General features: G+C 38.9%; 4 protein-coding genes across 4 annotated transcripts; 3 read left to right on the top strand and 1 right to left on the bottom strand.

Moving 5' to 3' along the window:
• Positions 1-405: 405 nt before the first annotated feature.
• On the bottom strand, positions 406-5,185 carry LOC6546413. The gene is made up of 3 exons (XM_026977699.1): positions 3,235-5,185; positions 2,104-2,906; positions 406-2,044 (listed from the first exon to the last, which is right to left on the bottom strand). The coding sequence occupies exons 1-3, from the start codon at positions 4,272-4,274 to the stop codon at positions 1,551-1,553; spliced, it is 2,337 nt and encodes a 778-aa protein (XP_026833500.1). The 5' UTR covers positions 4,275-5,185; the 3' UTR covers positions 406-1,550.
• A 377-nt stretch (positions 5,186-5,562) lies between these two features.
• LOC6546412 (aldose reductase) lies at positions 5,563-7,057 on the top strand. The gene is made up of 6 exons (XM_001971768.3): positions 5,563-5,695; positions 5,772-5,939; positions 6,003-6,175; positions 6,318-6,462; positions 6,518-6,715; positions 6,783-7,057. The coding sequence occupies exons 1-6, from the start codon at positions 5,621-5,623 to the stop codon at positions 6,972-6,974; spliced, it is 951 nt and encodes a 316-aa protein (XP_001971804.1). The 5' UTR covers positions 5,563-5,620; the 3' UTR covers positions 6,975-7,057.
• A 921-nt stretch (positions 7,058-7,978) lies between these two features.
• Positions 7,979-9,428, top strand: LOC6546411 (aldose reductase). The gene is made up of 6 exons (XM_001971767.3): positions 7,979-8,082; positions 8,198-8,365; positions 8,434-8,606; positions 8,696-8,840; positions 8,899-9,096; positions 9,160-9,428. The coding sequence occupies exons 1-6, from the start codon at positions 8,005-8,007 to the stop codon at positions 9,358-9,360; spliced, it is 963 nt and encodes a 320-aa protein (XP_001971803.1). The 5' UTR covers positions 7,979-8,004; the 3' UTR covers positions 9,361-9,428.
• Positions 9,429-19,069: 9,641 nt separating this feature from the next.
• Positions 19,070-20,984, top strand: LOC6546410 (transmembrane protein 267). The gene is made up of 2 exons (XM_001971766.3): positions 19,070-19,625; positions 19,685-20,984. Exons 1-2 carry the CDS (start codon positions 19,332-19,334, stop codon positions 20,063-20,065), a joined length of 675 nt encoding a protein of 224 aa, XP_001971802.3. The 5' UTR covers positions 19,070-19,331; the 3' UTR covers positions 20,066-20,984.
• Positions 20,985-21,023: the final 39 nt, after the last annotated feature.

Here is a 21,023-nt window from a genome sequence, read left to right as displayed (position 1 = left end):
TACAGGTGAGGCGCAGTTCCTAAATAAAGAAATATATTATTCAGCAACTTATAATTATAAATGGCAAGCCGGAAACATCAGTTATAAATCTTATCTCGCCTGTTTTTCAAATGAAAATAAATTTTGACTTTTCGAAAATCTAAACAGCTGCATTCAATAGACTGGCAACGCCGAATCGGTTAACAGCACAAACAATTGTTCACGATCTGGCAGCTCTGTTGCCCGTTTCGCCTACCGCCAAATTCAAAATTCCCCTATAATAGTGAGCAAATGCGAGTGTAAAAGTACTTAAATTACATGCAGCTACAAACTCTAAAAATAATAATAAAACAACTGTTTGTCCATTGATTTTCTATATATATTTCAATTAATTTGATAATCATAAATATTTTATTTATTCGCCATGCAAACCATGTACAATTACATAAATAGGTAGGTTCATTTCAATTTCAATTTGTGGTTTTTAGTGGTTTCGTGTACTGTTTGTGTTTCTGGTTTGGCAACTAGTCGTATATATGTAAGTATATATAAGTTACGAGAACTAATTGTACAATAATTCGTCTAATAATACCGCTGTGTATAAGAGTAATATGAACGATCGCTTGCTAGTTGATTAGTATAAGTAAGACAATATCATTACCCTTGGCAATACAAATATCAATGGTGTAATTGATCTGCGCGAGAACGGTCGCAGCTTAAAAGAGGAGAAACTCACATCCAAAATCGAGACTCCTGCTCGTAATTCCTAGTTCCATTGTACAGGTAGGTGAGGCTAACCATGCTAATCATGTTCGAAACATTCAACTGACTTAACTTGACTTTTTGAGCAGTGTTTTTGTGGACAGGTGGGTGATTGTTTTGGAGTAATGAAGCACAGGGGCCAAAAGTAATCTCCGAGTAATGCTTGCGAATTTGCTTGATTGTGAATTCAATATTCCATTTAAAAACTAACTCAAATTGTGGGTTTTTCTCAGGATCATTGTCGTTCAGGCATAGCTATTTGTTTGCCCTTTCATGGGTTTTACTATTTGAAATATGTTTATATTTTTCTCTTGTTTTTTGCAAGTTCAAGAAATGAGTTGAAATATTTTCTGCATATATTAATAGTATGGAAATATTTGCCTTAATTCTTTTTTTGAGTACTTTGTATTAAATCCTTTGTTTCTTGCGGCTCCTAACATTGCAAGGAAAACAAGTGCCATTAAAAAATGTTATATTGCTTGAAACTAAATCTGACTATTAGTTTTATAAATTCCATTGCATATACTATTTATCTTTTAGGGGATATGCAATCAGTGTGCTGGCCAACGCTGCTGAGCCAAAAGAAATTATATTCGTTATATTGAAAAGCAAACATTCGATAGATTACTTTTCGTCCTTATGGCGATCTCGCAAGCCCAAAGATTCACCCACCCATCAGTGATTCGTATTTTTTGCATTAATTCGCAGTCGTGTGCTAAACGGGGTGGTCGTGTGGAATCCATAAATCAGTGGAGCGCTCAGCGTCCGAATCCAAATCCGAATCCGCAGCTGCACTGCCCCGGCGATTCTCAGGTGCACTGCATCTTCTTGCAGTTGCACAGCCACTTGATGATCCTGGCATTCCGCTCGACAATCGACGGCGGCTCCGATGGTCTGTACGCCTGTGTGGCCTGCGGCTGGGTTTCCGTGCTATCCGGCAATCTCATCGAGTCCACGGTGCTCACATCCGAGAAGAAAACAGTGCTGGAATCATCGGAGGCGTCGTCCGTCTCCGAGTGGTGCCTCCTTGGTTGGCTGTAGATCTCGTGGAAGGCCTCGTCATTCAGTCCCAGGCGATCGAAGAACTTCTCCAGCTCCGAAATGCTGGCATTCAGTGCCTCCCTCTCCATGTCCAAACTGTTGTGGTACACCTCCGAGGAGAAGCCCTTGGGAAAGAAGACGTTTTCGTGGTCCGCGCTGCCGCGATGCTGTTTGTAGGCGGCCAGCACACCACTGGCCGTGCCCATTCCTCCCGATCCTGGGGCTACGAGGCCACCTCCAGATCCCGGTGGTCCTCCCATTTCTGCAGGTAGATTATAAACAAATGATGATCATGTGCCCCTAAATTAACTTCTTCCCTACCTTGAACTGGCAGTCGATTCCTGTTCTTAAAGCGGATGCACCGCTGCCTCTTGAACTGGATGGGCGGCGGACTGATGTCGTCCACGGATGGCGCCGATCCGGGGCTCTGGACCAGGGAGCTCTGCGAGTGATTGATGCTCGTGTAGCCCTGCGAACTGGTGTGCAGCTGCTGGCTGGAGGAGCTCGAGTAGCGTGGCGTCTGGGTCTTGAGCCGGGGCGACGGCGGTGTCGGGGTGTAGTCATCCTGGAAGGCCTCTGGAACCTCCGGAGTGGGCGTGAAGTTCAGCAGATAGTCCGAGCCCATTGTGGTGTCCTGCTTGCAGCGGCAATCCAAGCACTCCGTATTCCGGCCACCACCCATTCCGGCATAGTCGCCGGCGGGCGTGACATAGCCGCAGTAGGAGTTAGCGCTGTGCTGGGTGGAGGAGCCGCTGTCCCGGCGAGTGGCGGCCACCAAGGTGCAGCAGTTCTTGATCGTACCGCTCGCCGGCGCCGCACTGCCGGCCACCTCCCGCTGCCGCTCTCTCTTGTAGCAGGGCTCGCTGCGATGGGTGTAGTGGCCGGAACTGCCGCCGGAGTCGCGGTTTATCGAGGACTCGCCGGCGGACTTGATCGATCGGTTGCCACGGCTGCAGCAGCTCAGGATCTCGCTGTGCGGCGAGTGTCGGCTTATCTGGGTGTGCAGATCCGGCAGCGACTTGTGGCTATTGATGTTGAAGTCGCCGGAGGGATAGGGAGCGCTGCGATCCTCCCCCGTGTTGGGAACCTCGTGGGAGTGCGAGTACGAGCGCTGGTAGTTGTATCTGGTAAATGGTAGGTAGGGTATCCATTAGTTGAGTGCAACTTCGGGTAAATGTGTTTTTATGTGTGCCTAAGAGTATGCAATGCATAAATTCGGGTAAATGTGTTTGTTTGCTTAAGAGTATGCAATGCATACTTAAACTACACTTTCGGAGTAATGAGTCAATGGAATTTTCGGACTACGCGTATTTTGTTGCATACTTTCAGGCAAGCGGCTAAATGATGGCCCCGCCAAAGGATGATTCTCTACTGTGGCCTTGCAGCACTAATCCCACATCCCATTCACTAACTTTGGTTTGCCCAATAAGGAGGATAAGCCAACCAACTCACCTGTAACGGTCGTTGTGCGCCTGGCCCGACTTCGCAGCATACTCGGCGGGCGGGCTGATGGGTCGATAGTTCTCGGTGAGGACGAGTGGTTCCTCGCCGTCCCGCCCGTAGCCGTGAGTGGTGGGCATGTAGAGCGGCGGCGGGATGCGCAGGGCGCCCGCCTGACCGCCCAGCTCCTCCTCGCCGTAGTCCGTGGGCAGCAGCTCCGCGCTGCCGTCGCTCATCTCGTGGCGCCTCAAGGTGCCGCCGTTGCGCTCCTTGCCCGTCTCCGCACCCAGCAGCATGCGCAGCTTGTGCTGCAGGAGGTTGTTGTTCACGGCAGCGCCTCCGTTTCGGCCTTGACCTTGGCCCTGGGCGTGTCGGGAGTGCGAGTGGTGCTGGTGTGGGTGGGGATGGTGGTTGTGCAGGTACTGCTGCTGCTGCTGCTGGTGCTGCTGCTGCTGTTGCTGCTGCTGTTGCACCTGCTGCTGCACCTGCTGCTGCACCTGCTGCTGTCGACTGAGATTGAGGCTCATGTACCGCCTGTCCTCCAGGTCATAGTGGTGGCCATGCGACTCCTCCGGCCGACGACCCCTCTTCCCGCTAGCTCCGTTGCTAACCCCTCCATTGCGGTAGCTCGCCTGCTGCAGTCGCTCAAAAACCGCCTCGGATTTTATGTAGAACGGCTTGGACTCCGCCAGCAGCTCCACGGCGGACTTCCTCTTGCTGTAGTGCCTACCGCCCGTGTGATAGAAGGCGTTGTGGTGACCCCAATAGTTTCGGCTGGCCGCCGCCGTTTCCGGCAGCGCGGAGGCGGACAGGGGTCGCTGTCCGCCGGAGGAGGACATTCCGTAGGCGTAGCTCGCATCTGCCATGCCGCCTCCACCGCCTCCGAATATCTGCTGACTGGTGGCATACAGTGTCTGACTGGCGGTCCTCGAGTACTTGGGCATGGTCGGGTAGGCGGCGGAGGGCGTGGAGCCGTGGTGACCACCCGGCGAACTGCTGCCATTGCAGGATCGCTGTCGCGGACTGCTGCATCCATGTACCACAGCCGCCATGTTCGCTCTCTTCGGGCTTACTATGGATTCCTGGTTCAGTTCCTTCGGCTTTCAGACTCTAGCTTCTTAGGGTTTTTTCGCGATACCTTAGATACCTCCGAGATACCTTTTAAATTCTTGGGATTCCTCGTATTCCTTGGTTTCTCTCGGATGTTAGGTTCCCTTGTCTTATGGGTTCTTTGATTTCTTTGGCTTGATATCCTTGGCTTCCCTTAATAACATGGGTACTTTGGTTTCCTTAGGTGGCTGTTTGTGTTTTGCGCCGCTGAATTGGATAATAGTTGCTCCGAAATAGCCAGATCCTTGGCTCCCGATGGGCAGGTGTTGCTGCAGGTGTCACCTGCTGTTCCACCCACTTTTCTCTGCCCCTCAGCTTTTCTGCTGGCCCCGATTGCAGGGGGTGTGCGCTGGAGTCCGGGTTTTGTGGCATGCGCAGTGGTCGGCGTGCTGCGTATACTGAAATTACGATACAATAATTTTCAGCCAAGGCTCGACGGCAGTCACCTTCTACGCCTCCATAGCAATCCGGAAAACTAGACCACACCAAGGCGAAGCCAATGAGCCAGCGACGACACGCACTTGGTCACAGGAGCAAGTGGAAATGGTTGCTCTGTCGTGACCTGGTCTAGCCAGTATCCAAGGTGTATTTATAGATTGCAGCGCACCTTCACTTCGATCCTGCACAGGATTTCGAGCTATAACGAACTAGGGACCTGCTTTATTAGCACAGTAACACTTTTAGAAACCAGACACTCGATGGAGTGATTTTCCTCTCGACTTGCAGCACACTGCCACTATTCCACGGGTGGGAGCTCACCAGGCGCTTCGAAAATTCCTTCACTTGTGCGACGGTGGCAAGGTCTGGTACATTGTGCCCCTTTGAATAACAGATGTTGTGCCGCTTCCAAAGTGTTCCGTCCTCCCAAAAAGCTCCACTCATGCGCCCCACAAAAATACCCCAGGCTGAGCTTTTACTGGTCGCATAAATAGGTGTGGTGTTTACCCGAGATTCCCTTCCATTCTGCCCCAGAGTCACAGAAGTTACTAGAGAAACTTCCGGTATTACCTACTTTAACTTTGCCTTAAGGCTCTATGAAATTTGAATTTAAATGTAATCAACCAGCTTATATAGGTTAGAATAAACCACTTACTTGTTTCAAAACCATATATTTAAATTTCAAAAAAGCGTTTCAAATGCGTTACTGTAGCTCGGCCATTTCTTCCCGCCAATATTGGCCAGCTTTTCGAACGACTCAGAGCTTTCCTCAGAACTTTGTGAGAGAGCCCCATGGAGGTGGTCAGATAGTCGGTTCGGTCAGTCAGCGAGCAACTGTGGAACCGCCAAGATGTCCAGCAAAGTTCCGTACGTGAAGCACAACAACGGCACCCAAATTCAGTCCCTCGGACTGGGCACCTATACGGTAAGATCGCGCCTTCGATTGTTATCAGTTGGGCACATATATCCACTATCCCATTTTAAAACCGGATCTTATTCAGTCGCTTGGTGGCGACTGCGAGCGGGCCACGCTGCATGCGATTGATGTGGGCTACCGGCACATAGACACCGCCTACTTCTACGAGAACGAGAACGAAGTGGGTGCAGCCGTCCAGCGGAAGATTGCCGAGGGCGTCATCAAGCGGGAGGACATCCACATCACCACCAAGGTGAGTTCTGGCTAGGCTGTCATGGAATGCCCATCATCCTGAAATGGAAATCCAAACTCTTAGCTGTGGTGCCACTTCCATGAGCCGGAGAGGGTGGAGTACGCGTGCCGCAAGACTCTGCAGAACTTTGGACTGGAGTACGTGGATCTCTACCTGATGCACTGGCCCTACTCCTACGTCTATCGCGGCGACAACGAGATGATGCCCACCGACGCCAAGGGAGAGGTGGAACTCAAGTGAGTAACATAACTATATTCATGTTTGTTTCAAAGTTCAACTCCATCCATCGCTTTTAATCTAGTCAATTACTTGCCAAATGTGGGTGTGTTTAGTTTGTATTTGCCCGAGTCCTAATGAGTCGAATTTGTGGTATTACAGCGATATCGATTACCTGGACACCTGGCGCGCCATGGAGAAGCTTGTGGAACTGGGCCTGACCAAGAGCATCGGCGTATCCAATTTCAACTCGGAGCAGTTGACTCGCTTGCTGGCCAACTGCAAGATCAAGCCAATCCACAATCAGGTGCGTCAATTGTGGTTTTGTCTGAGGTTTCGTATGCCTAATAGCCATTTTCCAGATCGAGTGTCATCCCGCGCTGAACCAGAAGAAATTGATTGCGCTGTGCAAGAAGAATGACATTGTGGTGACCGCCTACTGTCCCCTGGGACGACCCAATCCTGCCGAGAAGACGCCCAACTACATCTACGATGCCAAGGTGCAGGCCATTGGAGACAAGTACAAGAAGTCCACCGCCCAAGTGGTGCTCCGATATCTGGTACGGATTAGGATACTCGTTTTATGAGCAAGAAAATCTCTTATTAATTATTTGCTTACCGAAATAGATTGAGATTGGAACTATCCCGCTGCCAAAGTCCTCCAATCCCAAGCGCATCGAGGAGAACTTCAAGGTCTTCGACTTCCAGCTGGATGCGGAGGATCATGCCGTCTTGGATTCGTACCACACTGGGGAACGTCTGATCCCCATGACCCACGCCATCAAGAGCAAGAACTATCCATTTAACATCGAGTTTTGAGCCGAAGGGGTGGCGCAATGTTAGATATTAAAGTGGTTGTTAACCTGATATTTTGAAATATACGCCAAGAATTATTTTTGAGATCTGTTATTTCATTATCTATTTGATATGTTTGTTTTGGCAAGTTCGTACAACAAACACCCTTATTTCTTTTACACATTATCGCTTCATTTTTAATTTTAGGTACAGGTGGTTATACTAAATACTTATATTTCCGTCTTATCACTTCAACTATTTTTATTCGCGGTCAAGGCTGTGGTAAATATTTCCAAGGGGGTTCGAAATTTATTTTAAGGTGCAATATTTATAGTACAATTACTCTACACCTTCTTTCAAGTCACATAAGACAAATTAACTTAACAAATTAAATTAATTTACGAGACAAATTAATTTTGCGATTATACAATTCGCCATTAAGACAACCCCTTTTTGGACACCCCTGCTGAACATTTAGTGATCTGAGAGAGAGCTTTCGCTCGATCATCTAGTTTTTGCAGCAGGCTTGGCATGGAAAATTCCATTTAATCAAGATCATTTGGACTAATACAATTTCGCTTGTTCGAATGCCTTTATTCGCAACTGCAAGGCAGATTGCAAAAATGAAAGCAAGAAAAGAAAAATACATAAACAAGCCCACATGTGATAAGTAAATAAACAAAACTAGCGATAAAGTTAACTGAATAAATGAGCTTTGCGCGCCACTCAACTATCAAACTATCGATAAATGTTTTTCAAAAGTGTTCCCACACATTTCCAAACGGGATTTTGGATACTTATTTAGAGTAAATATGTTTTTAGTTGCTCGTTTTAAAAACAAAAATTATTACACACAAAATATTGGTTAGGCCAACTAGCATATGCCCTACTTTCAACGCTAGAAACTATTTCCAAGTTTCTTTGCCAGCTTGGCCGTGTTTTATCTGCAAATGGAAAAGGTCTTTTGAAGGTTCCGTGGGCCCATCGAAAAACCTTATAACCGAGGTGGAACGATCTACCCAGGCATTCGGTGTTCAACTTTGTAACAGCGAAGATGACCGGGAAAGTGGAGTACTACTTCAAGCACAACGACGGCACCCAAATCCAGGGAATCGGACTGGGCACCTTCGCGGTATGACATTGAGTGCTATGATCATAGCAGATAGGGATCAGGAATGTCGGTTATCAGCCGCCGGGTTAACGTCATTTCGAGAAGCGCTAACGTTATTGATGACTTGTAATTCCAGTCGACGGAAGGCGATTGCGAACGGGCAGTTCTCCATGCGATTGATGTGGGCTACCGGCACATTGACACCGCCTACTTCTACGGAAATGAGGCCGAAGTGGGTGTGGCGGTTCGGAAGAAGATTGCCGAAGGCGTCATCAAGCGGGAGGACATATTCATCACCACCAAGGTCAGTTAACCTGGGACTATGGCGGGCGCATCATAAACTAATCCTTGCGTGGTTACACTTTTCCGCAGCTCTGGTGCAACTTCCATGAGCCGGAGAGGGTGGAATACGCCTGCCGAAAGACCTTGGAGAATATTGGCCTGGATTATGTTGACCTCTATCTGATTCACTGGCCTTTCTCCTACAAATATCGGGGTGATAACGAGCTGATACCCAAAGATGCCAATGGAGAGGTGGAACTAGTGTGAGTAAATTGAATAGTATATGAATCTGATTGTGAAATACGCCTTCTGTTATCTCGATTCTACTACGTGTACTTACCCTCAACTACAGGGACATTGATTACCTGGACACTTGGGGCGCCATGGAGAAGTTGGTAGACCTGGGCCTCACCAAAAGCATTGGAGTTTCCAACTTCAACGAGGAGCAGTTGACGCGCCTGTTGGCCAACTGCAAAATCAAGCCCATCCACAATCAGGTAACTGAATCACACGAAGTTCCCGAAAGTTTTTCAATTTTGATTGTTCCTTCTGCAGATTGAGGTCCACCCCGCGTTGGACCAGAAAAAACTGATTGCCCTGTGCAAGAAGAATGGCATTCTGGTGACCGCCTTCAGTCCACTGGGCAGGCACAATGCTCAGCTGAGGACGCCCAGCTTCATGTACGATGGCAAGGTTCAGACCATCGCAGACAAGTACAATAAGTCCATTGCCCAAGTGCTGATCCGATATGTGGTAGGGATTTGGATTAATGTTCTAATGCTCGACCGGATCTCTCATTATGATTACAAATTGCAGATGGAGCTGGGAACTATCCCGCTGCCCAAGTCATCCAACCCCAAGCGCATCGAGGAGAACTTCAATGTCTTCGACTTCAAGCTGACTGCTGAGGATCATGCCATTTTGGACTCGTACCACAATGGGGAGCGTGTTGCTCATGCCCGACAAGCTATCAAGAGCAAATACTATCCCTTTAACGTTTATAGTGCTTGTTTTTGATTCTACGAATATGCTTAAATTATTATGAATTATAAATAAAACGCAACCCCTTGTTAGGGAACACCCAAAAACAACAATGCAGAAATTTTAAATTTGAATGCAGATTTGTAGAGAAACATTTAGAGGTATGCCACTTGAAAATCCGATTAAGATAAGTTGAGTTATGGAGTATAGAACTTCAGCCTTAGGACATTTTTTAAGTTTTTTGAATTTCACTAAAATCATACATCAGAAAACTACAAAAAAATTAAAAAAAAAAAATTTTTTTAATTTGAATGCAGATTTGTAGAGAATTGCGCCAGAAACATTTAGAGGTATGCCACTTGAAAATCCGATTAAGATAAGTTGAGTTATGGAGTATAGAACTTCAGCCTTAGGACATTTTTTAAGTTTTTTGAATTTCACTAAAATCATACATCAGAAAAACAACAAAAAAATTAAAAAAAAAAAATTTTTTTAATTTGAATGCAGATTTGTAGAGAATTGCGCCAGAAACATTTAGAGGTATGCCACTTGAAAATCCGATTAAGATAAGTTGAGTTATGGAGTATAGAACTTCAGCCTTAGGACATTTTTTAAGTTTTTCGAATTTCACCAACATCATACATCAGAAAAACAACAAAAAAATTAAAAAAAAAAAATTTTTTTAATTTGAATGCAGATTTGTAGAGAATTGCGCCAGAAACATTTAGAGGTATGCCACTTGAAAATCCGATTAAGATAAGTTGAGTTATGGAGTATAGAACTTCAGCCTTAGGACATTTTTTAAGTTTTTTGAATTTCACTAAAATCATACATCAGAAAACTACAAAAAATTTAAAAAAAAAAATTTTTTTTAATTTGAATGCAGATTTGTAGAGAATTGCGCCAGAAACATTTAGAGGTATGCCACTTGAAAATCCGATTAAGATAAGTTGAGTTATGGAGTATAGAACTTCAGCCTTAGGACATTTTTTAAGTTTTTTGAATTTCACTAAAATCATACATCAGAAAAACAACAAAAAAATTTAAAAAAAAAAATTTTTTTTAAATTTGAATGCAGATTTGTAGAGAATTGCGCCAGAAACATTTAGAGGTATGCCACTTGAAAATCCGATTAAGATAAGTTGAGTTATGGAGTATAGAACTTCAGCCTTAGGACATTTTTTAAGTTTTTTGAATTTCACCAACATCATACATCAGAAAAACAACAAAAAAATTAAAAAAAAAAAAATTTTTTAATTTGAATGCAGATTTGTAGAGAATTCCGCCAGAAACATTTAGAGGTATGCCACTTGAAAATCCGATTAAGATAAGTTGAGTTATGGAGTATAGAACTGCAGCCTTAGGACATTTTTTAAGTTTGTCGAATTTCACCAACATCATACATCAGAAAAACAACAAAAAAATTAAAAAAAAACAATTTTTTTAATTTGAATGCAGATTTGTAGAGAATTCCGCCAGAAACATTTAGAGGTATGCCACTTGAAAATCCGATTAAGATAAGTTGAGTTATGGAGTATAGAACTTCAGCCTTAGGACATTTTTTAAGTTTTTCGAATTTCACCAACATCATACATCAGAAAAACAACAAAAAATTTAAAAAAAAAAATTTTTTTAATTTGAATGCAGATTTGTAGAGAATTGCGCCAGAAACATTTAGAGGTATGCCACTTGAAAATCCGATTAATATAAGTTGAGTTATGGAGTATAGAACTTCAGCCTTAGGACATTTTTTAAGTTTTTTGAATTTCACTAAAATCATACATCAGAAAACTACAAAAAAATTAAAAAAATTTTTTTTTTTAAATTTGAATGCAGATTTGTAGAGAATTCCGCCAGAAACATTTAGAGGTATGCCACTTGAAAATCCGATTAAGATAAGTTGAGTTATGGAGTATAGAACTGCAGCCTTAGGACATTTTTTAAGTTTGTCGAATTTCACCAACATCATACATCAGAAGAACAACAAAAAAATTAAAAAAAAAAAATTTTTTTAATTTGAATGCAGATTTGTAGAGAATTGCGCCAGAAACATTTAGAGGTATGCCACTTGAAAATCCGATTAAGATAAGTTGAGTTATGGAGTATAGAACTTCAGCCTTAGGACATTTTTTAAGTTTTTCGAATTTCACCAACATCATACATCAGAAAAACAACAAAAAATTTAAAAAAAAAAAATTTTTTAATTTGAATGCAGATTTGTAGAGAATTGCGCCAGAAACATTTAGAGGTATGCCACTTGAAAATCCGATTAAGATAAGTTGAGTTATGGAGTATAGAACTGCAGCCTTAGGACATTTTTTAAGTTTGTCGAATTTCACCAACATCATACATCAGAAGAACAACAAAAAAATTAAAAAAAAAAAATTTTTTTAATTTGAATGCAGATTTGTAGACAATTGCGCCAGAAACATTTAGAGGTATGCCACTTGAAAATCCGATTAAGATAAGTTGAGTTATGGAGTATAGAACTTCAGCCTTAGGACATTTTTTAAGTTTTTTGAATTTCACCAACATCATACATCAGAAAAACAACAAAAAAATTAAAAAAAAAATTTTTTTTTAATTTGAATGCAGATTTGTAGAGAATTCCGCCAGAAACATTTAGAGGTGTGCCACTTGAAAATCCGATTAAGATAAGTTGAGTTATGGAGTATAGAACTTCAGCCTTAGGACATTTTTTAAGTTTTTCGAATTTCACCAACATCATACATCAGAAAAACAACAAAAAAATTAAAAAAAAAATTTTTTTTTAATTTGAATGCAGATTTGTAGAGAATTGCGCCAGAAACATTTAGAGATATGCCACTTGAAAATCCGATTAAGATAAGTTGAGTTATGGAGTATAGAACTTCAGCCTTAGGACATTTTTTAAGTTTTTTGAATTTCACCATCATACATCAGAAAACAACAAAAAAATTTAAAAAAAATTTTTTTTTTAATTTGAATGCAGATTTGTAGAGAATTGCGCCAGAAACATTTAGAGGTATGCCACTTGAAAATCCGATTAATATAAGTTGAGTTATGGAGTATAGAACTTCAGCCTTAGGACATTTTTTAAGTTTTTTGAATTTCACTAAAATCATACATCAGAAAACTACAAAAAAATTAAAAAAATTTTTTTTTTTAAATTTGAATGCAGATTTGTAGAGAATTCCGCCAGAAACATTTAGAGGTATGCCACTTGAAAATCCGATTAAGATAAGTTGAGTTATGGAGTATAGAACTGCAGCCTTAGGACATTTTTTAAGTTTGTCGAATTTCACCAACATCATACATCAGAAGAACAACAAAAAAATTAAAAAAAAAAAATTTTTTTAATTTGAATGCAGATTTGTAGAGAATTGCGCCAGAAACATTTAGAGGTATGCCACTTGAAAATCCGATTAAGATAAGTTGAGTTATGGAGTATAGAACTTCAGCCTTAGGACATTTTTTAAGTTTTTTGAATTTCACCAACATCATACATCAGAAAAACAACAAAAAAATTAAAAAAAAAAATTTTTTTTAATTTGAATGCAGATTTGTAGAGAATTGCGCCAGAAACATTTAGAGGTATGCCACTTGAAAACCCGATTAAGATAAGTTGAGTTATGGAGTATAGAACTTCAGCCTTAGGACATTTTTTAAGTTTTTTGAATTTCACTAAAATCATACATCAGAAAACTACAACAAAATTAAAAAAAAATAGATTTCTAAATTTGAGTGCAGATTTGTAGAGAATTGCGCCAGAAATATTTAGAGGTATGCCACTTGAAAACCCGATTAAGATAAGTTGAGTTATGGAGTATAGAACTTCAGCCTTAGGACATTTTTTAAGTTTTTCAAATTTCACCAACATCATACATCAGAAAAACAACAAAAAAATTAAAAAAAAATTTTTTTTTTAATTTGAATGCAGATTTGTAGAGAATTGCGCCAGAAACATTTAGAGGTATGCCACTTGAAAATCCGATTAAGATAAGTTGAGTTATGGAGTATAGAACTTCAGCCTTAGGACATTTTTTAAGTTTTTCGAATTTCACTAAAATCATACATCAGAAAACTACAAAAAAATTAAAAAAAAAAAATTTTTAAATTTGAATGCAGTTTTGTAGAGAATTGCGCCAGAAACATTTAGAGGTATGCCACTTGAAAATCCGATTAATATAAGTTGAGTTATGGAGTATAGAACTTCAGCCTTAGGACATTTTTTAAGTTTTTTGAATTTCACCAACATCATACATCAGAAAAACAACAAAAAAATTTAAAAAAAAAAATTTTTTAATTTGAATGCAGATTTGTAGAGAATTGCGCCAGAAACATTTAGAGGTATGCCACTTGAAAATCCGATTAAGATAAGTTGAGTTATGGAGTATAGAACTTCAGCCTTAGGACATTTTTTAAGTTTTTCGAATTTCACCAACATCATACATCAGAAAAACAACAAAAAAAATTAAAAAAAAAATAGATTTTTAAATTTGAATGCAGATTTGTAGAGAATTGCGCCAGAAACATTTAGAGATATGCCACTTGAAAATCCGATTAAGATAAGTTGAGTTATGGAGTATAGAACTTCAGCCTTAGGACATTTTTTAAGTTTTTCGAATTTCACCAACATCATACATCAGAAAAACAACAAAAAAATTAAAAAAAAAATAGATTTTTAAATTTGAATGCAGATTTGTAGAGAATTGCGCCAGAAACATTTAGAGATATGCCACTTGAAAATCCGATTAAGATAAGTTGAGTTATGGAGTATAGAACTTCAGCCTTAGGACATTTTTTGAGTTTTTTGAATTTCACCAACATCATACATCAGAAAACTACAAAAAAATTAAAAAAAAAAAAATTTTTTAATTTGAATGCAGATTTGTAGAGAATTGCGCCAGAATCATTTAGAGGTATGCCACTTGAAAATCCGATTAAGATAAGTTGAGTTATGGAGTATAGAACTTCAGCCTTAGGACATTTTTTAAGTTTTTTGAATTTCACCATCATACATCAGAAAACTACAAAAAAATTTAAAAAAAAAAAATTTTTTAATTTGAATGCAGATTTGTAGAGAATTGCGCCAGAATCATTTAGAGGTATGCCACTTGAAAATCCGATTAAGATAAGTTGAGTTATGGAGTATAGAACTGCAGACTTAGGACATTTTTTAAGTTTGTCGAATTTCACCAACATCATACATCAGAAAAACAACAAAAAAATTAAAAAAAAAAATTTTTTAAATTTGAATGCAGATTTGTAGAGAATTGCGCCAGAATCATTTAGAGGTATGCCACTTGAAAATCCGATTAAGATAAGTTGAGTTATGGAGTATAGAACTTCAGCCTTAGGACATTTTTTAAGTTTTTTGAATTTCACCATCATCATACATCAGAAAAACAACAAAAAAATTAAAAAAAAAAATTTTTTTTAATTTGAATGCAGATTTGTAGAGAATTCCGCCAGAAACATTTAGAGGTATGCCACTTGAAAATCCGATTAAGATAAGTTGAGTTATGGAGTATAGAACTTCAGCCTTAGGACATTTTTTTAGTTTTTTGAATTTCACTAAAATCATACATCAGAAAACTACAAAAAAATTAAAAAAAAAAATTTTTTTAAATTTGAATGCAGATTTGTAGAGAATTGCGCCAGAAACATTTAGAGGTATGCCACTTGAAAACCCGATTAAGATAAGTTGAGTTATGGAGTATAGAACTTCAGCCTTAGGACATTTTTTAAGTTTTTTGAATTTCACTAAAATCATACATCAGAAAACTACAACAAAATTAAAAAAAAATAGATTTCTAAATTTGAGTGCAGATTTGTAGAGAATTGCGCCAGAAATATTTAGAGGTATGCCACTTGAAAACCCGATTAAGATAAGTTGAGTTATGGAGTATAGAACTTCAGCCTTAGGACATTTTTTAAGTTTTTCAAATTTCACCAACATCATACATCAGAAAAACAACAAAAAAATTAAAAAAAAATTTTTTTTTTAATTTGAATGCAGATTTGTAGAGAATTGCGCCAGAAACATTTAGAGGTATGCCACTTGAAAATCCGATTAAGATAAGTTGAGTTATGGAGTATAGAACTTCAGCCTTAGGACATTTTTTAAGTTTTTCGAATTTCACTAAAATCATACATCAGAAAACTACAAAAAAATTAAAAAAAAAAAATTTTTAAATTTGAATGCAGTTTTGTAGAGAATTGCGCCAGAAACATTTAGAGGTATGCCACTTGAAAATCCGATTAATATAAGTTGAGTTATGGAGTATAGAACTTCAGCCTTAGGACATTTTTTAAGTTTTTTGAATTTCACCAACATCATACATCAGAAAAACAACAAAAAAATTTAAAAAAAAAAATTTTTTAATTTGAATGCAGATTTGTAGAGAATTGCGCCAGAAACATTTAGAGGTATGCCACTTGAAAATCCGATTAAGATAAGTTGAGTTATGGAGTATAGAACTTCAGCCTTAGGACATTTTTTAAGTTTTTCGAATTTCACCAACATCATACATCAGAAAAACAACAAAAAAAATTAAAAAAAAAATAGATTTTTAAATTTGAATGCAGATTTGTAGAGAATTGCGCCAGAAACATTTAGAGATATGCCACTTGAAAATCCGATTAAGATAAGTTGAGTTATGGAGTATAGAACTTCAGCCTTAGGACATTTTTTAAGTTTTTCGAATTTCACCAACATCATACATCAGAAAAACAACAAAAAAATTAAAAAAAAATAGATTTTTAAATTTGAATGCAGATTTGTAGAGAATTGCGCCAGAAACATTTAGAGATATGCCACTTGAAAATCCGATTAAGATAAGTTGAGTTATGGAGTATAGAACTTCAGCCTTAGGACATTTTTTGAGTTTTTTGAATTTCACCAACATCATACATCAGAAAACTACAAAAAAATTAAAAAAAAAAAAATTTTTTAATTTGAATGCAGATTTGTAGAGAATTGCGCCAGAATCATTTAGAGGTATGCCACTTGAAAATCCGATTAAGATAAGTTGAGTTATGGAGTATAGAACTTCAGCCTTAGGACATTTTTTAAGTTTTTTGAATTTCACCATCATACATCAGAAAACTACAAAAAAATTTAAAAAAAAAAAATTTTTTAATTTGAATGCAGATTTGTAGAGAATTGCGCCAGAATCATTTAGAGGTATGCCACTTGAAAATCCGATTAAGATAAGTTGAGTTATGGAGTATAGAACTGCAGACTTAGGACATTTTTTAAGTTTGTCGAATTTCACCAACATCATACATCAGAAAAACAACAAAAAAATTTAAAAAAAAAATTTTTTAAATTTGAATGCAGATTTGTAGAGAATTGCGCCAGAAACATTTAGAGGTATGCCACTTGAAAATCCGATTAAGATAAGTTGAGTTATGGAGTATAGAACTTCAGCCTTAGGTCATATTTTAAGTTTTTTGAATTTCACCAACATCATACATCAGAAAAACAACAAAAAAATTTAAAAAAAAAAATTTTTTAAATTTGAATGCAGATTTGTAGAGAATTGCGCCAGAAACATTTAGAGGTATGCCACTTGAAAATCCGATTAAGATAAGTTGAGTTATGGAGTATAGAACTTCAGCCTTAGGTCATATTTTAAGTTTTTCGAATTTCACCAACATCATACATCAGAAAAACAACAAAAAAATTTAAAAAAAATAGATTTTTAAATTTGAAGGCAGATCTGTAGAAAATTGCGCCAGAAACATTTAGAGGTATGCCACTTGAAAATCCGATTAAGATAAGTTGAGTTATGGAGTATAAAACTTCAGCCTTAGGACATTTTTTTAGTTTTCTGAATTTCACTAAAATCATACATCAGAAAACTACAAAAAATTTAAAAAAAAAAAATTTTTTAAATTTGAATGCAGATTTGTAGAGAGTTGCGCCAGAAACATTTAGAGGTATGCCACTTGAAAAACCGATTAAGATAAGTTGAGTTATGGAGTATAGAACTTCAGCCTTAGGATATTTTTTAAGTTTTTCGAATTGCACCAACATCTTACATCAGAAAAACAACAAAAAATTTAAAAAATAATAAATTTTTAAATTTGAATGCAGATCTGTAGAAAATTGCGCCAGAAACATTTAGAGGTATGCCACTTGAAAATCCGATTAAGATAAGTTGAGTTATGGAGTATAGAACTTCAGCCTTAGGACATTTTTTTAGTTTTCTGAATTTCACTAAAATCATACATCAGAAAACTACAAAAAATTAAAAAAAAAAAAATTTTTTAAATTTGAATGCAGATTTGTAGAGAATTGCGCCAGAAACATTTAGAGGTATGCCACTTGAAAATCCGATTAAGATAAGTTGAGTTATGGAGTATAGAACTTCAGCCTTAGGACATTTTTTAAGTTTTTTGAATTTCACTAAAATCATACATCAGAAAACTACAAAAAAATTAAAAAATAATAAATTTTTAAATTTGAATGCAGATCTGTAGAAAATTGCGCCAGAAACATTTAGAGGTATGCCACTTGAAAATCCGATTAAGATAAGTTGAGTTATGGAGTATAGAACTTCAGCCTTAGGACATTTTTTTAGTTTTTTGAATTTCACTAAAATCATACATCAGAAAACTACAAAAAAATTAAAAAAAAAAATTTTTTTTAATTTGAATGCAGATTTGTAGAGAATTGCGCCAGAAACATTTAGAGGTATGCCACTTGAAAACCCGATTGAGATAAGTTGAGTTATGGAGTATAGAACTTCAGCCTTAGGACATTTTTTAAGTTTTTTGAATTTCACTAAAATCATACATCAGAAAACTACAACAAAATTAAAAAAAAATAGATTTCTAAATTTGAGTGCAGATTTGTAGAGAATTGCGCCAGAAACATTTAGAGGTATGCCACTTGAAAATCCGATTAAGATAAGTTGAGTTATGGAGTATAGAACTTCAGCCTTAGGACATTTTTTAAGTTTTTCGAATTTCACCAACATCATACATCAGAAAAACAACAAAAAAATTAAAAAAAAATTTTTTTTTTAATTTGAATGCAGATTTGTAGAGAATTGCGCCAGAAACATTTAGAGGTATGCCACTTGAAAATCCGATTAAGATAAGTTGAGTTATGGAGTATAGAACTTCAGCCTTAGGACATTTTTTAAGTTTTTCGAATTTCACTAAAATCATACATCAGAAAACTACAAAAAAATTAAAAAAAAAAAAATTTTTAAATTTGAATGCAGTTTTGTAGAGAATTGCGCCAGAAACATTTAGAGGTATGCCACTTGAAAACCCGATTAAGATAAGTTGAGTTATGGAGTATAGAACTTCAGCCTTAGGACATTTTTTAAGTTTTTTGAATTTCACTAAAATCATACATCAGAAAACTACAACAAAATTAAAAAAAAATAGATTTCTAAATTTGAGTGCAGATTTGTAGAGAATTGCGCCAGAAACATTTAGAGGTATGCCACTTGAAAATCCGATTAAGATAAGTTGAGTTATGGATTATAGAACTTCAGCCTTAGGACATTTTTTAAGTTTTTCGAATTTCACCAACATCATACATCAGAAAAACAACAAAAAAATTAAAAAAAAATAGTTTTTTAAATTTGAATGCAGAATTATAGAGAATTGCGCCAGAAACATTTAGATTTTATGATGAAATGCGGATATTTTGAGTTTCCTTTGTGCGGTATTTTGTAACGGCTTGCAGTATATTTGCTCAATGTAAGAAATATCGATAGAGAGGTCGCAGAGCGATATCGATAAGTATTTATTCACTCGAGCAAATATTGTTAGATATTTTTATGGGTGCACATCCATAACAAATATCCTCGCAAATCGCCGGGAATACCATGAATTGCGGGTAAACAAGATGCCAGCAGTACGTGGCCATTACTGCAGTGAAGATTACGTGGAGCAGCAACTGCAGGAGGAGTAAGTGCAGCCGGGAAACCAAGTGAATCCGTCCAATTGCCGGAAAACAGAGCCTCGCCAGCCGGAAAAGTAGAGCAGACTTCCAGAAATCGATGCCCCACTGCCACACAATGGTCTATATGCGAATTGTGCTAACAACCTTGGTGACCATTACGTGTCTGCTGGGGGACAACTTCGTGGAGCTGACCCAGCATCCACTGCTGAAGGCCCTGGCCGACAATGCCACCCATGCGGCCATTGGAGCACTCACGGGCATCACGTTCGCCACACAATTCTACGAGCGCACCTCGCAGTTGTTCGGCTGGATATTGATTTTCACCTGCTTCGTTGTGTCATCGTTCATTGACTTGGACCACTTTGTGGAGGCCCGTTCCCTGTATCTGGAGGTGAGTTGCAACAATCAGGCGAAACACACACTAACCAAGTCTCTGTTACTCGCCCGCAGGATGCCACCAATCTGTCCAAGCGGCCCTTCCTCCACTGCTCCAGCATTATAGTGGTGCTGCTGCTGTTCTACGTGTGCACCGCCTGTTTGAACTACTTCCGGACCAGTCTTATGCTGGGATCCCTACTCTGTGCCTTCATCACACACCACACCAGGGACGCCGTGCGGCGGGGCTACTGGCTGTGCCCACTGGGCCACACGGACAGGATGCCCCAGCTGGCCTACATATTGACCACCATCCTGACGCCCCATCTGCTGGGCTGCCTGCACAATGTGTGCCGCAGCAGCATCGTGCTCAACTTCCTGGGGCAGTACGTGAAGCTAAGCGAGGGCCAATACCGCAGCGGTTCCACTGCCAACTATCGTTACATGCAAGTCTAGGCTATATGTAGGAACAGTTTGTGATAATATTGCAAAACATCATCAAATGGTAAATGCAAATTGCTTTTCAAGCTTCAAGCGCTTTAAGACTAGAGATCGCCTAGAAACCCAAATACTTCCTCACAACAGGACACAATTTTACACGGATCTAATACTAGAAGTACCTTTTTCAGGGAACTATGCTTCCCATCCAATTGATTTTTATTTGTTAAGTAGCGTGTAGGTTTTTACTAGCATCTAAATAGAATACAGATAATATCCGGATATGTGATATGTAGTCCTTAGACAAACTAGAGTAACGAGCATAGCGCACAACGATATCTAATCGATTTTCAACTTCAACTCTGACTCTTGTACTTGTAGGCCATACGAATTTTAAGCTAATCGAATAATAAAATCAATCTAATTGCCTTACAACATCAGCCTTGCAATCACAATTAATCCCATTGGCTTATTTGGCCCACCTTAATTTTATTCGCTGTTTGTTTGTGGGCCAAATTAGTTGCCGTTTACAAATTGGCCCTAATGGCTGGCATGGTTGCGAAGGAATCCCGTCATAAATCGACTTTTCAGCTTATTTTACCGATTCGGTCGGGCTATTTTTAAACGAATTTAATTTTAAATGTTCGCCATTATAAATAAATCACAATTTCGATCGAAAAAGTTCGCAAGGAACCAATAAAAAACTTTTGGTTTTTCGAAATTTTCCTACGCTTTTCGGCGGAAAATCGCTTTGTTTGCGGGTCAATAATTGGGTAATTAAACTTCCACGTGCGATCAAACAGAGAAACAATTCCAGGGTATTGTCGGTCCCAGAATTTCCCACGCATGCCCATTAACAGCGCCACGAACAACAATAACAGCGGCTGAATCGTTTGGCAACACCCACGACACAACATTTGTTTGACATACACTGAAAACTGAACCTGAGCATACAACGGATGGGCAACTCAATTTG

The sequence above is a fragment of the Drosophila erecta genome, unplaced genomic scaffold (genome assembly GCF_003286155.1).
Source record: "Drosophila erecta strain 14021-0224.00,06,07 unplaced genomic scaffold, DereRS2 tig00000021-arrow-pilon, whole genome shotgun sequence".
Classification (NCBI taxonomy): Eukaryota; Metazoa; Arthropoda; class Insecta; order Diptera; family Drosophilidae; genus Drosophila; species Drosophila erecta.
The sequence above is the reverse complement of the archived record's forward strand: the minus strand, read 5'-3'. Positions and strand labels throughout refer to the sequence as shown.